This window comes from Pseudorasbora parva, chromosome 5 (genome assembly GCF_024679245.1).
Source record: "Pseudorasbora parva isolate DD20220531a chromosome 5, ASM2467924v1, whole genome shotgun sequence".
NCBI classification, from domain to species: Eukaryota; Metazoa; Chordata; class Actinopteri; order Cypriniformes; family Gobionidae; genus Pseudorasbora; species Pseudorasbora parva.
This window is the reverse complement of record NC_090176.1, coordinates 27,822,407-27,841,107: the sequence shown is the minus strand read 5'-3', so window position 1 is coordinate 27,841,107 and position 18,701 is coordinate 27,822,407. Positions and strand designations below refer to the sequence as shown.

Genomic DNA, 18,701 nt, shown 5'->3' with positions numbered 1-18,701 from the left:
GCCCAGCGTTTCTCAGGAGGGAAGAGTTGGGGAGGCTCTGGCAGCTTGGGAAACGTTTTAACTTTAAAGTCACCGGTAAGCAAAGGAAAAACCACAAAATCCAACAGCACACCAGAGATGTTACTCTCCAGCATTCTTTGCATGCATGCTCTGTTGGATTGACTATCTTCTACAGCCAGTTGATAGATGGAAGGGATGCTGGGGCGATGCTGGTCCTTGAACCATAGCCTGATAAGAATCCTCTAACTTTATTGGCCACCATTGCAGGAGCAACCAGTTTACCAACTACTCAAAGCTGGAACTTATTCTTGGACTTATTCCTTCTTTTTCCTGGAAGACTATATGAAGCCCCTCACATCATGGACAGGAGTTTGTTAAAGTCCCATCCACATTCGTCTCAATCTTTCTGATGAAAAAGCATAGAAAAGCATCATTTCATGTCATTTTCTGGGAGTTGGGTCCTAAAAAAGGGTAGTTAGTGGTCAGACCTAAAATTAACCTGCAGCCTCAGAAGGCATTGGTGCTCCACTAGCTAAACAAAGCCAGCCAATCAGCCCGCAGCATTGGCTTACATGACAAATAGCTGGAGCGATTCAGAGCAGCTGTCGCAAGGCTTCATCCAGGAGGCGCAGCGTTTTGGGGGGTCTTAGGTTTCAAACCCTCTTACCCACCAGGCCTGCAGAAAGAGAGCACAAAAAAAAAGAAATTTAGCTTTTGTTGATCCACCCACGTTAAAGTGTCAGCTCAGTCAGAGGAAAACTGACACATTTTTGTCTTTGTTTAGGTTTGCAGGAATTCAAAAAGTGGAATAGCAGATTGGGACACGAGTGGATGGAAAGCGAGCACCTTCTTTACTGTAGGGTTGCTGAAATTCTACCGTAACTTTCTATAGTAAAGGTACGTCAACTTTTTAGTTTGGTTCTTTAACTTTAACACTGAAATTGGCTGATCATTCCTAGCCTGTTATTAATTTCACTCTTTGTAGAGTGCCCTTCCTATCCTTTATTTGCCATATAAAGTATTGAAAAACACCTGTTTATTTCTCATTGTCTGGAATTTTAATGTTCTTACTAAATTATTACAAATGTGTGTCTGACCATCTTTAATTTGCTTGGGTAGACTCACTAAATCACTTTGAAGATGGCATCAGAAGAAGAGTATGAAGAAGAGTTTGAGGAGGAGGAGGTAAGATACAAATTTGATGCATTGCGATGCATATTTGATCATTTATTTACCCCCAGTCATTGAAAGAGCTCTACATTATTCTACTTTGCCCCTTGAATAGCTTATATAGGCTTTTCATATTAACGCCTCATAGATCTCAATCATATAGGTATACTAGCGAACCCTATGAATAGTGGTCTATGATATCTCCACCGTCAGCAGTTCCGTATGAGCTGCCATGTCGTATATGATTAGCATTGGATCCCATTTCAGATGACCTCTTCCATGGAGGCTAGTGCACTAAATTCCATTCAATACATGTTTCATTCTCAGTAATACATGTAGCCTATCACTGCAGTCTGTTCAATGGATGAAATTAATTTAATACCTTGACAAGATATCTATTACATATACGTGGCAAACCATCATTCACTTGACGTTTATGGATTGATCCCTGCAGCAGTTTGTCATTGTTTGATAATAAGATTTTATTATGAACATGATAACATAATGATATCCTGATAAAACCAAACAAGCCTGAATGGAAATAACCATTGTTAGATATAATACTCTCACTTTTATACTAACAGTGGGATTATGTTCTGTTCAGAGCAGCTAATTCGACTGAAAGCTTCATTATGAGAAGAAAATCAAGTGTTATTTCAAATCAAATAGACTACTTAATCGACTGGTTGCTCAATTTGCATACTTTTGCAATTATAACATATTTTGGCTGATTTACTCAGTAGAGCTCATTTTCAAGATTTAACCACAACTCCTCTTGAAGCTTCCAGCTGTTTTTGTTGACCTCAATGTGTTTTTGTCATGTTATTCTTTTAAATGATGTATGTACATGTACATGTAAATGTGTCTGTCTGAGTGTTCAATGGAAGAGTGAAAGCAGAAGGTCGATACTTTAATTCACTATTTCCAAGAGAAACAGAGTTAAAGTAGACCTTGTATACTTTCATGTCCATTTCTGTTGTATATATCTTATAGGGGTTTACCAAACTGCTTTTTAACAAATTCTTTTGGATTCCCCTTTAACATATGCAGAAAATGGAAATTCACCATCTTGCATTTTGAGAAGATTTTGGAATATATACGTTATACGCTCTGATTTCACTACTACTTTCATCTGCACTTAGAATAGGACCAGAAAGGCATCAGTGTTAATTAAGATGGCTTCTTTCATTGGATCTGGGGAAAGCAGAGAATCACATTTGGTTCTTTTATATTTTATTGATATCAGTTGAAAACTGCATCGCATATTTTTTACAGAACTTTTTACTTACAGGTATACAGATAAATGTGGCACTAATAAAAAAAATATATATAGAAAAAGTTTTGTGGATTATTTGTAGATGCTTTTAACCCCATTAATGGAAAAGCAGTCTTCAGCTTTGGCTGAGTTGTTCTTTCAAGAGATACAAATATAGAAGTGGACATCTACGGCTGACTCGCAGGGAGGCAAATGAGACGAGCCGTGTTGTAAATTACACTCCTTTTGCCGTTAACGTCATGCTGTTAAAATGCTTTGGTGGAAGGACCTGTGGAATAAAACACCTGTAAGAGGTGGAGATAGAGATTTTGCTTCACAATATATTCATATATTCACCACTTTCCACCTCCCATATCTTGTCTGTCAGTGAAAGATAAAAAGTTTATATATTATATAATGCACAGGCTACCTACTATACATACTATAAGCATTTTCTGCTGTCCACTGGTCCAAATAAAGAAGCCTCTAGCTCTTGTAAATTCACAGATTAGGAGTGTTTTTTTCCTGCTCTGGTTTCATATAGGTTCTTTACACTAGTAGAGGTCTTAGGCCTTGTGATGTGGTTGTCACTGTTTCAGAGAGTTCTGTCATGATAGCTTACTAAATACCAGTAGAGGATAGTTTAGTCTCTGGACAGTCTGGGTGATACACCAGGGTAGGTGAGTGTTTGTATTGGAATTTGTTCCCTGACCCAATGTTTCTATTTACTACCATGACAATAACTTTAGCTGCGAATAATAATAGTGGTGAGGTCATTAGGGTGCTAAAATGTTCTTAACACTAGCCAGTCATACGGCTCTGTCAGTCAGCGACAGAGCTCCACTGGGTGTGGTGGTGGTGGTGGTGGGGGGGGGGTTAACTTCTTAATCAGTTAACAGCAAATTAGGGGGGGGGTATCATTATTGAAGAACAATGTACTAAGTGAGATTTTTGTGAGCAAATATTAATTTAGTTTTGTTTAGAAAGGCAACATTAAGCAATTATGTTGATTAAACACACACACACACACACACACACACACACACACACACACACACACACACACACACACACACACACACACACACACACACACACACACACATGTTGGTCTATGTGGTTTACAGGGACTCTCCATAGGCGTAATTGATTTTATACCGTACAAACCGTATTTTCTATCACCTTACACTACCCCTGCCCCTAAACCTACCCATCACAGGAAACATTCTGCATTTTTACTTTCTCAAAAAAACATCATTTAGTATGTTTTTTTAGGCCATTTGAATTATGAGGACATTTGATATGTCCTCATAAACCACATTTATAGTGTAATACCAGTGTAATACCCATGTAGTTATACAAATTTGTGTCCTCATAAACCACATAAACAGGCTCACACACACACACACACACACACACACACACACACACACACACACACACACACACACACAAACAGAGCCCCACAATACGTGGGAGGAAAAAACAAGATACCATGAATTGATCATTGATTAGTTTCAATTAAGTTGACGCGTGTGAATGAAAGAACAAATTAGTAAAACATGGTCACAAATTATGTCATGTGAATGAATTCTTGATTTGCGGCCACTGTATCTGTTTTTTTTTTTTCATATGTCATGTGCGGAGCATCGTACAAAACTAATATCAGGGCAATTTTTTTCCTCTGCTTTTTATGTAATTGTATTATTATTGGAATACTATTTATGCTTTGCAATCTACAGTGCATAATTTAAAATGTATTTTTGGTACGTTATGCTTACAATGTTGTTTCTCATTTTATTCTGAATGGCAAAGTTATGCAAACAATAAATAATAAATCACTTCCATCTAAAAAACAATAAATTACCTTGATAAACACGCAGTGGTCTAATGGTGATGTTGATTCTTCAGAGACCCACCAAATTATGTCAATAAACCATATATTAAACTTCTGATAAAAATTTAGAAAAAGTGAGAATATTGTCACGAAATATCAGTCAAACCAATCATTTTTCTATCTCTTTTTTTGTTATATGTGTATCTCATTAGCATGCTGAAATTTTACAACACTGGCTAATGGATAACTTTCCAATGTAATTAATGTAAACATGAAAAAAAGGACGTATATCTGGTACAATTCCAACTATATCAAATATATTTGGTCACAGTGTGGATTTTAACAAAGAGTTTAGATGTACAAAGACAGTGTACTAATTTACTGAATGGGAGAAAGTGCAATGCACAATATGGCGGAATATCTCCCGCCTTCTTAATAACAGATTCAGTCTGTGTTCTGAGACCCACGCTAATGACTGCACATGTGTCCAGCCTGGAAGAAATGCAGTTTTTGTTATTTTTAAGAACGTTGGAAACAAAATTTAGGAGACAGTTGTTGTCTGATTTCATTGGTGATATCAGATTTTAAAAAAACATGTATTTGTAAACTTGGTGAACAGCTTTTGATAATTTGATGTTTCCCCATTCAGAGAGATAGGAGCTGTACTTGCATGACTGAAATAGCTGCCCGAGATGCATTTCAAAGATGGCCACCGAGTGAAATGACTTGCCTTAAAGGGACTTTAAGGGATTGTGAGATTTGAATTTGTCTATGATAACCAGAGCTGGAAAAAGTCACTTTCCTAGATTGTAGTGTTTTCCTGAAGTGTGTGATCGTCATTTTGAAAGGCCAGAGTTTTTCCCTATATTTATAGTACTATGAGGAGGGTACGACAATCACGACCACGACCACCTCAATGTCTCATGGTGTTGAGGTAAATGATCGTCCCTGGTGAAACGGATATGCATCCCTTCCACATGCCATGGGGGCTATTCCAATCCTTAACATACTATTTTAGTTTTTATTAGTAACTATCCAATTGGTACCGACTTAAAGAGTGGATTATTAAACAAACTCCCTTGTTTAACAATTCATGTGTCAGTTAAAATGGAATGTTATGTCCAAATTAAATTCTTTGAGTAGCACATTTACAAAAAAATAGCCCCTATGATACCGAGCCATGCAAATGCCACAGCTTTAGTAATGACAGTGGTAATAGAGCTTTCTTTATGTGAGTTCATGTGATGTTTCTATTTGTCTAAAGCTGTAAAAGTTTGTGGTAACTGATGCTTAACCCACTTTGTTTGACTGTCCCAGAAGTGCATTGTATATAGATTTTCTACGGGGTTTTTTATTTATTTTTTATAAACGTTAACTGAATGACTATCTAACCAATACTAATTCACTGACCTGTCTTTGAAATATGCCGTTTAACCTTTTCACTCATTTGTTATATAAGCAAACTATTAATTTGCATGGTAACTAAACAAATGAATTGTTTGCATAAGACGTAGAAGGTAAGCACTGCAAAATGAATGGTAAAATTAAATCTTTACCCCGTATATTTTCTGTTTTGGAATAAATCAATACAGACAAAATTAGATGTAGCTACCAAATCAATCTTTGTATATATATATATATATATATATATATATATATATATATATATATATATATATATATATATATATATATCCCCCCCAAAAAAAATATATCCCAAAAAACAAACAAAGACATTGCTGTAAATGTGAAAAATGTTTTTCTTATTGACAGCATCATTTGTCTTGAATGTTGATTTGCTTTTCTTTTTTTAAAGCCCGGACCTGGTGGTCTTCCCAGACGCTCAGTGAGGAAGAAGGCAAAGGTTGACACCTCAAAGTTCATGACTCCTTACCTGGCACACAGCCAGAAGATGCTTGACCAGTACAGCCATGTAAGCAAATATGTTGTGCTATTAATCCAAGAATGATAGCTATAACGATAACAATGACCTTGTTGACCTTGAACTTTTGAATGGTAGTGTATATAGTGTCTATATAATTATAAAGATAATAATAACATCCACACCAGCGGATAATATAATTCTGTTATTTCTAAACACATGCTTGTCTGTCACTTTAAATACTTGAGCTTGTTACAGCATGATAGATTCTGATTGGCTGTCAATGCTTTATCGTTCATCGGCTGAATATCATATCGAATATAGAATCATTCTGATTCCAATGATGTTGTTTCTCTGCGCAGTTATCATTAACTGTGGTGTGAACTTTTATTTTTTATTTTTTAAGAAAGTAATACTTTTATTCAGCACGTATGCATTTTAATCAAAAGTATAGACTTTTACATTTGAAAAATTCATCAAAGAATTCTGGGGGGAAAAGTGTTTTTAACAAAAATGTTAAGCATTTTCAGTTTTGATAAAAATTCTTGAGCACCAAATCAGCAAACTTTTACACAGTAATGTATTGTTTTGTATGTTTTTGTAGAATAAATACAGGGAGGTATATGAAAAATCAAAGGGGCAGCCCTATGCCATTTCGGCTGACACACCCGAGATGATTCGCATTAAGAAGGCCCAGGAGCAGCTTAGTGAGGTATGTACACATTGTTGATCATATACAGTAGGTATAGAAAAGAATCATCCCCTTTAAGATATTTTTTTTTTATGGACACAGTTTTTGTTTTATTCAGCTGTATTTCCTGAGTGCAACTTAAACACCAACATGTCTGAATATTTTTTGTAAAAAGTCTTAAGCCTAGTTCACAATGCCTGTTTTTTGCCCCGATTTTGACTCGCCAACAGATTTTGCGAAATCGCAGACAAAAGCCCGAAATCATAGGCAAATCGGTGGTTGTGCACGCGAGTGACAATCACACAGTAATGATCATAGATGCGATCAGAAAGAAGAAGTGCCGACGAGTCGCCGACGCCCGCGAGATATCTGGCATGCTAAATATCTGGATCTAGCCTGACAAGCCAGACTCACCATTGACAGGACTCAATCCGAGGGGCAGGATAAATGGTTGTCTTTCAAACTCCCTCTGCAAGCTGTGCACGCAATTGGATTGCGCTACAACCAACCAGAGCAACGAAGGTGAAGCAGAGCTAGCTGACAGATTAAACTTTCGCCGTATCCAGTCGGCAAAATTCAGAACACATCTTCCCTTCTTAAGAATGATTTCAGTGCCGTTCTTTGTTCTTTTCTCAGAGAAAAGCTTAACTCCAAATCTTCCAGAGTCGCGGTCAAAGCTGATTCGAAAGACGTTCGCCGTTCGCCAACTCTGTTTACTAGAAGCATGCAAGCGCAACTCTGCTGTCACTATGTTAAGCCCCGCCCACCGACTCTATACACAATGTGATTGGCCCGACCAGAGTTTGGCTTTTACAACTCAGAAGTGTATTGAGAGTTGCTAGACGACACTCGCGACAGATTAGATTTGCTGCCACTAGGGTGCGTCTAGATTTCTAGGCTATGCTGGACTTGTCTATGATTTCAAAATCCTGCTGTGTGAAATTATTTCTGACTGAAAATTACATCGGCGATGACCGACAGCCAATGAGAGAGTGAGATAAAGGGCAACGGGAGGTTCAGGAAGGAGTTATAGACAGAATATCAGTATTTGAATAGATATTTTTACAATTCTGTCAAACAGAAACAAAGCCCACACATTTGCACGTCCAGCCGCAGCAGCAGCACATTACAAAATTATGTATTTACCTCAAACTTTCTTTGCAGAACACAATCCTTGCTCCCTCTGTCTCCAACAATTTACTCTTTACAAAACAATTTACAATTTACAATTTACTCCATAATCTTTTTTCTTTTTCTCCACAAATCAGCACACAGACAATTTGGAGCAAACTTTGAGCAGTTTTCATTTTTAATAACAATTCCAAGTCTCGCATGAGAACTTCGGTCTGAAGAACGTGTGATCTCGAGTTGTTTACTTGTCACATCGCACGTGTAGTTGGGAAACGTAGTTGCACAATTGCGAGAGAGAGTTGTAGGCGATTGTTCCTCCTGTACAGTCATGCAGTGTGAAACCGTCTGTCAAGTCAAAAAATGACTTTTATACCAATCAGGTCACCTTGTGCTCACCGCACAAAACTCTTTGACTTTCAACTGTGATCAGCCATGGTCATTTTGATTAGCTCAACAGTGCAACTTCAGTGCAACTGAAGAAAACACTCAACTATGGGTGGCGTGGCAGTGGTGGCAGTGCCTAGAAGTACAGTGAAGTCTATTATTAAGAAGTGGAAGGTATTTGGTACAACATGGACCTTCCCTGGATCAGGATGTCACTACAAACTGGATAAAAGAGCCAGGAGAAAACGGTCAGAGGGGCTACCAAGAGGCCTACTGGAACTCTGAAGCAATTGCAGGAATTCATGACAAAGAGTGGCCATTGTATGCATATGACAACAATATCACAAATTCTCCACAAATGGGGCTTGTATGGGAGGGTTGCAAGAAAAAAGCCACTCCTCAAGAAAGGCCACATGCAGTCATGACTGAGCTTTTGTTAAAAAAAAGGCTGTTGAAGATTCTGAGGCCGCATGGAAAAAAGGTGTTATGGTCAGATGAGACTAAAAATGAATTATTTGGCCTAAACGCCAAACGATTTGTCTGGTGGAAATAAAATACAGCTCACCATCCAAATACCACCATTCCTACAGTAAAGCATGGAGGTGGTAATATCATGTTATTATCATGTTATGGGGTTATTTCTCTGCACTTGTATGGATCGAAGGAAAAATGGATGGGGCAAAATACCATCAAATTCTTGAGGAAAATCTGCTGCCCTCTGCCAGAAAGTTGTCAATGGGAAGAAGGTTTACCTTCCAACATTATAATGACCCAAAGCACACACCAAAACTACACAGTCGTTGAAGGAGAAAAAGGTGAATGTCCTTGTATGGCCTAATTAACTCGTGGTTCCATCCCAAAGAGGCATGAAATCGCTCTCACGGACATTTTCCTGGACCGTTCCCACCTGGTGGAATGACCTGCCGATCTCAATTCGTGCTGCCGAGTCTGTAGCCATTTTTAAAAAACATCTTAAGACACATCTTTTCCAATGGCACCTGACCAATACAGAATAGCACTTACTGATCACCACAGCAACGACCAAAAAGCGCACACTCCTGCATCATATCTACGTCTCTCATCCGGATTTGTGCCTTCAGGCGGGTGTGTTACATAGTTATCATAACTATCAAAATCCAGTGTTCTGTATTTTGCGTACGTGAGTTTTTGTTGTAGATGGCTATTGCTGCGCGTTTAGCTAGAATGCCATACAAAACCAACCCATTGGGCCACTGAATCTGCATTAACGACAACAGCTGGGGCAACAGCCTTAGTCCTAATGGGTTGTTATCATAGCTATCAAAATCCAGTGTTCGGCATTTTAAGTACGTGAGTTTTTGTTGTAGATGTCTAAAAAAAAAAAAAATTGTGTACTGTGCTAATTAATTGAGATTTCTTACAGCTCTTACAGGTTGTTGGCCTTGTCTGTTTCGTTGCTTCTATTACTCTCCCCTTTTTTTTAAAGTCGCTTTGGATAAAAGCGTCTGCTAAATGATTAAATGTAAATGTGAATGGAATGACTTAAAGACTGCAGTCCACAAACGGTCACCATCAAATTGAACTGAACATGAGCAGTTCTGTAAAGAAGAATGTTCAAATATTGCAAAGTCTAGATGTTTAAAGTTAGTAAAGACATAAATAAATATCCCAACAGACTGAAGTCTGTAATTAAAGCAAAAATACTGACACAAGGGGGTGATCCTTTTTCCAACTCTGTGTTTTTTTGTTTGTTGTTGTTTTTCTGACATGTTAGTGTTCTATCTTTCACTTGGACGTTATAAGTTGCACTGAGTAAATACATCTGAATAAAACAAAAACGGTGTCCATCTTCATTTCAGCCTGCAAAGCAACAAAATGTGATTATTTTAAAGAGGGCTGATGCTTTTCTATAACCACTGTATTACTCTATTCTTTCTGAATATAGTTAACAAGATCTTTGATCACATGTTCTATTTTTTTAACTGATGCTTTCTGAAACCTCTTGAGTCTGAAGCTCCTAATAGACAATGTACAGATACATCTTACCAAACTCTAGCTGATGCTGTGAATTTGGCTAACAATAAATATTTTTGAAAACCCAGGTGAAATACCGTATGGAGGGACTGAAGGCCAAAACCACCAGTCTCTATGATGGTGAGGCTCGTGAGATTGCCCACGTGAAGCATGTCTCTGAACTCATCAGCAAAGTAAGTGCTTGTGTCAAAATAGTGTTATGAATTATACAAATAACAATCATGTTTAATAATAGAGTTGAATAATGATTGAATTGTTTAAACTGTCCTGATATTATGCTGTTAAGCTTTAAAAATGCATTCCCATAATGCTTTGCTTGAGAGACAGCACTGTGGACAAAAGAGCAGATTGAGTGATTCAATGTGTGTACTGCAGAAATGTTTGTATTCATGTACAATACTGCTCAGTAAAGAGTTTATATTATTTGAACTCAAGCCGTCAGTCCTCTACACTGCATTCTAAGATGGCAACTGCCCACCTAGTATAATATTGATTATTTTCCTTGTGTTGTTTATTGTCATAAAATAAGTTCTCCACATACGCCTTCTCCAGGTTCTGTACAGGCAGAAATGGGACGAGACCAAGGATAGGTACTTGCTCCCCCCTGATGCCCCTGAGCTGGTTCTCGCTGTGAAAAATGCAGCAAATTACAGCAAGGTAGAGCTCTGGCTCCTGTCTTAGTATTAGATAAGCACTAAAGGGATATTTACGCTGACATTACTGGCTAATCACCCTTTTCAATGATTTAATATCCCTATCAGAAACTGTACACAGAGGCGTGGGATGAGGATAAGACCATGTACTATCCATACAGTGACAGCCCAGAGCTGCGCCGGGTGGCCAAGGCCCAAAAAGACCTCAGTGATGCAAGTGAAATTTCAAACTAGTAAACCAGTTATTATGACAATAATGAATTAATTAGCCTGTTATTGCATAACCTGTCTCAAAAATCTGTTGTGCTACACCTTCACAGATTGTCTACAAGAAGGGCCATCATGAGCGCAAGGCAAAGTACACGTCTCTGGCTGATACCCCAGAGATGGAACTGGCGAAGAAAAACTTTGCCAATCGTAGTAATGTAAGACTACCCTGTTCCAGTGTCATCAATTTCCATTTTCCTGAAGTGTTAATAACGAGTCCTACCACAAATGTTCTTTTTAGTTTCCATCTATAAATCTTTCAAAGTTATCTTTTAGGTTTTTTTTGTCCGAAGCAATACATTTTATTATATATAATTATAATATATTTTCCAAAGTGAACATCAGAAATTGCATATAATGTACACTTTTCTATCCATAATATGGCATGTAAGTTGTATGCTCACAGGACGTGAGAAAAAATGAAAAACACTTATATTCTTCACAGCTTAAATATCATGAGGATTACAACAAGAACGTCAAGGGCCAATGGTGTGAAACCCCTTACTTTGATGTCGCGATTGCTAGAATGGCTATGGACAACATCAGTGACGTAAGTGCCAGAAACTCAGCGTGCTTCAAAAACAGCTGTTCTGTTGAAAAAGTTCAAATAAATATCTTTGTCAATGTGAAACATCACATTATTAACATTAAAAATCTTAATATTCAAAGAGTGTCACACTTTGATTTCTTTCCAGAAAAAATATACGGCTGATTTTGAAGATATGAAAGACCAAATTTATTTCATGCAAACAGACACACCAACGTACGCTTCCAATAAAAAGGCTCGCGAAGCTGCAAGTACGGTAAGTTTTGAGGATTTATTTACACACTTTTTTGGCTTTTTTGCTTGTTTCTTTACACATATAGTGGAGTCTGAGACCATGTGAAAACCTGTTTTCTTTCATTTAAATATGCAGAATGTTTTGTTTTTAGTATAAAGTAAACAAGAAATATTTAAAATTATGCACAGTTTATGAATGGGGTAGCAACATTTCCAGAAACTTTCTTAAATTTTTGGATACTTTACAGGATTTTTGGAAACTTTCCCTGGATTTTTGGGAAATTTTCAGAAACTTTTGGAAAGTTTTTAGAAATATAACAGACATTTTCAGCCCCTTTGTTAGCCTATTTATAAATTAGAAAATATAACAATTTGACTCGCATTTTGTATTTTCAAACTAGCTTTAGAATCTTCCGTCATTCGTGCATTGCCTCCTGATTAAAAATAAAATTGAGATTGCACATATCAATGAACATACTTTTTTTTAGATCTCTTCTCATTGTGTGGAAACAACCTTCCTGTCATGACTCTTTAAACAGATCATGAGTCAATCCAGAGATTCGCATGACTGATCTAGCTCTCTCCTTTGATCCCTGCTTACTAATTTCTCATTGCTGCATCACAAGTGAGGACATGAAAGTACAAACAGGATTAGATCCTGTGTATTTTCATGCCCAGTAGCTGTAAACAGGGTTCATACGCGGTTTGGAAAAGTATGGGATTTGATTTGAGTAATTTCCGGGTCTGGATAAGTATGGAAAAAAAGAAAAAAGAAAATCCAGACAATTTCCCCAATTCAGTTTTCTAAAATATAAAACTAGTCATTTCTAAAAAAGAAATGTATCATACAAGTACAGTGATTTCATGGCAAAAGTTTAGTGATTGTGAAACACGAATGAATGAATTCAAGGCGCACATTTTTATTATACAAACTGTTTGTCTTTTCCATAAGCGAGTCTCTTATGAATTTCATTAATGAAGTGTGTGTCCCTAAAACCAGCAACCAATAAATGAGCAAATGATCATCTAAATCAGTAAAACAAGTGGGATGAGAATCCAAACAGACAAATTTTAGTTCCTGGGCTTGTTGTGAACGTTTATGTTGTCTTAAAGAATTTTCGAAGTCCTTATAAAATCTAAAAGAACCCATGTCTCATCAGTTTTCAAATCATTCGTCTTTTAATATATTTATTTTTTCACCTTCACAGGTCAAATATAAGAAGGACTATGAGAAGACAAAAGCGGTTGCCGATTACAACGTTCTCCCTGCTACAGAGAACCCCCTTCTCAGACAGCTGAGATACGCAGGCACCATCTTGAGTGATGTATGTTAATCCAGATTTGAATCATTATAGTGATCTGTTTTGCCAGGAAATATTTATGGTCTAAGAGGATTAAATATTGCAACAAGACAGCCAAAAGAAATGATTTAGGGAAACACAAATATTGACAAAACCGAAGATATAACAGTGATTTTGTTTTTTCCTTTATCTAAAAACATATATATATTTTTTATATTATTTATTTTGATGCTTGGTGTCATGGTGTTAATGAGTGAGTGATGGCATGGATTTTAGCTTTATAATTCAGTTAGTGAACATGCCGTTGATTTTAAAATGATTATCTCTTTAAACCTGATAATCAGATGTATCTCTTGCCACTGATTAGCACATATGATATATGATCTTATGATTCAAAAGCATTTTCCTCTCATCGAGTTTCTCAAATTATTGACATGCCTTTTTTTGTGTCTTTTCTAGAAAGTATATAAAGCTAGTTATGAGAAATCCAGGGGATTCAGCATCAATTACTGCGACACTCCCAAATTCAGGATGGATAGTGTATTGAAGAAGTTCAGTGATGTAAGTGATCATTTCATCATTTGCTACAAACATTTCATATCTCCTCATATCTCATGTTTTTATCGTTTTCTTTCCTTAGGCACGTTATAAAGAGAAGTATGAAAATCAGGTGAAGGGTCATTATATTGGTAGCTATGAAGATATATTTACAGTTCACTGCCGGAAACTGGAAGAAATGAAGAATGATGTAAGTTTCCATAGTGTACATATACATACATTTTAAGTCTTGATCACAAAAAAAAATGTATTTGCGTATCCACATTTGCTTTCTTTTTCATTTAAAAGCAAAACTACAAAGCTGATTATGAAGACATGAAGACGAGATGTTTCTTCCCTCAAACTGTTACACCAGAGTATGAAGTCAATAAGAAGCTTGATCAATGTAAAGATGTAAGTATACGGACTCCGTTTAATGGGGCGAACACAGAACCTGACTTTAGGTGATGATTTTTCGACGTGTTTGTCTTTTCAGAAACTTTATCGTCAACATCCAGACAAGGTGAAGTTCACACAGGTGACAGACTCACCTGTTCAAGTGCAAGCTGCCATCAACGCCCACCAGCTGAGTGATGTACGTAAAAAGATTTTAATATTATGACTGAATAAAAAAAACAAAGAAGCAGTTCAAGTTTTCCAGGTGATTCATGCACCGTGGAATGGTAATGTTGCCACTGAAAAATCCCCTCTTTCATTATTAGAGCACAGTTGTCATCTTAATGCTGCTGACAACAGAGTGAATCCCTAGATGTATTATTAGACCTGTTGTTTGTGCTATTTCGATTGAAAGTGACAGGCAATCAAAGCCTAACAAACAACGAAAACCAATCCGTTTGAGCCCGAGGAGCCATGTAGTGGTGTTTATCGAGCTAATTCTGTTCTGCTGAACACCACTACCAAAGAGCACTGTGGAAATATTGTATTCACTTGGGCAGTATGTGCTAAATGTAGTATATATTATCACTAACACTATTTTCTCTCTCTTTTTTTTTTTTTTTTACAGCTCAACTACAAGAAAAAGTATGAGAAGGAGAAGTTTAAGTGTTACCTCCCTCCTGATTACCCTTTCTTCATTCAGTCTAGAGTTAATGCGTACAACCTTAGTGATGTAAGTTCATTCAATCTGCGTTCAAAGATGAGTTCATAGTAGTGGATTGACCTGAAACCTGATCATATTTTGTATTCACTGGGATTGTTCTCTATTTCATGTTCTCAGACGTGTTACAAGTTTGAATGGGAAAAAACAAAAGCAAAGAAGTTTGAGGTGAAAGGAGATGCAATTTCGATCCTTGCAGCCCGTGCTCACACTAACATCGCTAGTGATGTAAGTAAATATGATATTTGGGTTGTTTCCCTGATAGATTTCATTCGTTTGTGACACTGGTATGGTCTTTAATGTTAGGTAAAATACAAGAAGGAATATGAGAAGAACAGAGGACATATGGTTGGGGCCCTCAGCATCAACGATGACCCCAAGATCATGCACTCAGTACATGTTGCTAAGATCCAAAGTGAGGTAAGGTTCAACTAGTGCACCACTGATAACTTATCTACACAGTCAAAAAGCTTTTTTGTGAATTAACAGTCCATTTTTGATCTTCTGAAATACAGCGCGAGTACAAGAAGGACTACGAGAAGATGAAGACCAAGTACCATGCTCCACTGGACATGATGCTTGTGACTCTTGCTAAGAAATCTCAGGCCATTGCCAGCATGACTGGCTATAAGAAAATCCCAAACCGTTACCTCCTTCCTTATGACAGCATATCACTGGATCAAGCAAAGAAGGCCAATATTATTCAGAGTGATGTAAGGATCATTGCAGCTCTTATTGACACAATAGAATGAGTGCACATTCACAAGTTCATTGTTGACAATGGCAGTTTTCATTCCTGTTCTGAAGTATTTCTGACTTTATATTATGCAATTATGACTTTATTACTCACAATTATGACTTATTTTCTCAGAATTGTGATATAAACTTGCAATTGTGAATTATAAAGTCAGAATTGCGAGTTATAAAGTCTCATTCTGAGGGTGAAAAATATTATATTTAATATCATGCAAATCTGAATTTATGACTCACAAATCTGACTTTATATCAGACAATTCTGACTTTATATCAGACTATTCTGATTTTATATCAGACAATTCTGGCTTTATATCAGACAATTCTGACTTTATATCAGACAATTCTTACTTTATATCAGACAATTCTTACTTTATATCAGACAATTCTGACTTTATTTCAGACAATTCTGGCTTTATATCAGACAATTCTGGCTTTATATCAGACAATTCTGGCTTTATATCAGACAATTCTGACTTTATATCAGACAATTCTTACTTTATATCAGACAATTCTTACTTTATATCAGACAATTCTGACTTTATTTCAGACAATTCTGGCTTTATATCAGACAATTCTGGCTTTATATCAGACAATTCTGACTTTATATCAGACAATTCTTACTTTATATCAGACAATTCTTACTTTATATCAGACAATTCTGGCTTTATATCAGACAATTCTTACTTTATATCAGACAATTCTGGCTTTATATCAGACAATTCTGGCTTTATATCAGACAATTCTGGCTTTATATCAGACAATTCTGGCTTTATATCAGACAATTCTTACTTTATATCAGACAATTCTGGCTTTATATCAGACAATTCTTACTTTATATCAGACAATTCTGGCTTTATATCAGACAATTCTTACTTTATATCAGACAATTCTGACTTTATATCAGACAATTCTGGCTTTATATCAGACAATTCTGACTTTATATCAGACAATTCTGGCTTTATATCAGACAATTCTGACTTTATATCAGACAATTCTGGCTTTATATCAGACAATTCTTACTTTATATCAGACAATTCTGGCTTTATATCAGACAATTCTTACTTTATATCAGACAATTCTGACTTTATATCAGACAATTCTGGCTTTATATCAGACAATTCTGGCTTTATATCAGACAATTCTGGCTTTATATCAGACAATTCTTACTTTATATCAGACAATTCTGGCTTTATATCAGACAATTCTGGCTTTATATCAGACAATTCTGGCTTTATATCAGACAATTCTGGCTTTATATCAGACAATTCTGGCTTTATATCAGACAATTCTGACTTTATATCAGACAATTCTGGCTTTATATCAGACAATTCTTACTTTATATCAGACAATTCTTACTTTATATCAGACAATTCTGGCTTTATATCAGACAATTCTGGCTTTATATCAGACAATTCTTACTTTATATCAGACAATTCTGGCTTTATATCAGACAATTCTGGCTTTATATCAGACAATTCTGACTTTATATCAGACAATTCTTACTTTATATCAGACAATTCTGGCTTTATATCAGACAATTCTTACTTTATATCAGACAATTCTTACTTTATATCAGACAATTCTTACTTTATATCAGACAATTCTGACTTTATATCAGACAATTCTGGCTTTATATCAGACAATTCTGACTTTATATCAGACAATTCTGACTTTATATCAGACAATTCTGACTTTATATCAGACAATTCTTACTTTATATCAGACAATTCTGGCTTTATTTCAGACAATTCTGGCTTTATATCAGACAATTCTGGCTTTATATCAGACAATTCTGACTTTATATCAGACAATTCTGACTTTATATCAGACAATTCTTACTTTCTATCAGACAATTCTGACTTTATTTCAGACAATTCTGGCTTTATATCAGACAATTCTGGCTTTATATCAGACAATTCTGGCTTTATATCAGACAATTCTGACTTTATATCAGACAATTCTTACTTTATATCAGACAATTCTTACTTTATATCAGACAATTCTGGCTTTATATCAGACAATTCTGGCTTTATATCAGACAATTCTGACTTTATATCAGACAATTCTGGCTTTATATCAGACAATTCTTACTTTATATCAGACAATTCTGGCTTTATATCAGACAATTCTGGCTTTATATCAGACAATTCTGACTTTATATCAGACAATTCTGACTTTATATCAGACAATTCTTACTTTATATCAGACAATTCTTACTTTATATCAGACAATTCTTACTTTATATCAGACAATTCTTACTTTATATCAGACAATTCTGGCTTTATATCAGACAATTCTGGCTTTATATCAGACAATTCTTACTTTATATCAGACAATTCTGGCTTTATATCAGACAATTCTGGCTTTATATCAGACAATTCTGACTTTATATCAGACAATTCTGACTTTATATCAGACAATTCTGACTTTATATCAGACAAATCTGACTTTATTAGACAACTCTGACTTTTTATCAGACAATTCTGACTTTATAACTCGCAATTTTGACTTTTTAACTCACAATTGCGACTTTATATCAGACAATTCTGGCTTTATATCAGACAATTCTTACTTTATATCAGACAATTCTGGCTTTATATCAGACAATTCTTACTTTATATCAGACAATTCTGGCTTTATATCAGACAATTCTTACTTTATATCAGACAATTCTTACTTTATATCAGACAATTCTTACTTTATATCAGACAATTCTGACTTTATATCAGACAAATCTGACTTTATTAGACAACTCTGACTTTTTATCAGACAATTCTGACTTTATAACTCGCAATTTTGACTTTTTAACTCACAATTGCGACTTTATATCAGACAATTCTGACTATATAACTCGCAATTTTGACTTTATAACTCAAAATTGCGACTTTATATCAGACAATTCTGACTTTATAACTCAAAATTGCGA

At 35.9% G+C, this 18,701-nt stretch overlaps 1 protein-coding gene across 8 annotated transcripts in view; it reads left to right on the top strand.

Annotated features, from left to right (window-relative positions):
• Positions 1-18,701, top strand: part of neb (nebulin) — a 68,443-nt gene continuing 49,742 nt past the window's right edge. For 7 of the 8 annotated variants that reach the window (XM_067443733.1, XM_067443739.1, XM_067443738.1 and 4 more), the window contains exons 1-21: positions 1-75; positions 785-897; positions 1,120-1,185; positions 5,137-5,196; positions 6,079-6,195; positions 6,749-6,856; positions 10,432-10,536; positions 10,916-11,020; positions 11,125-11,229; positions 11,337-11,441; positions 11,729-11,833; positions 11,979-12,086; positions 13,273-13,389; positions 13,825-13,926; positions 14,006-14,113; positions 14,212-14,316; positions 14,399-14,497; positions 14,927-15,031; positions 15,140-15,247; positions 15,326-15,439; positions 15,535-15,732. In XM_067443733.1, coding sequence (XP_067299834.1) covers positions 1,141-1,185; positions 5,137-5,196; positions 6,079-6,195; positions 6,749-6,856; positions 10,432-10,536; positions 10,916-11,020; positions 11,125-11,229; positions 11,337-11,441; positions 11,729-11,833; positions 11,979-12,086; positions 13,273-13,389; positions 13,825-13,926; positions 14,006-14,113; positions 14,212-14,316; positions 14,399-14,497; positions 14,927-15,031; positions 15,140-15,247; positions 15,326-15,439; positions 15,535-15,732 — 2,019 coding nt within the window. In that variant the 5' untranslated portion in view covers positions 1-75; positions 785-897; positions 1,120-1,140. The remainder of the gene's footprint in view (positions 76-784; positions 898-1,119; positions 1,186-5,136; positions 5,197-6,078; positions 6,196-6,748; positions 6,857-10,431; positions 10,537-10,915; positions 11,021-11,124; positions 11,230-11,336; positions 11,442-11,728; positions 11,834-11,978; positions 12,087-13,272; positions 13,390-13,824; positions 13,927-14,005; positions 14,114-14,211; positions 14,317-14,398; positions 14,498-14,926; positions 15,032-15,139; positions 15,248-15,325; positions 15,440-15,534; positions 15,733-18,701) is intronic. The other variant, XM_067443732.1, reaches the window with a different exon arrangement.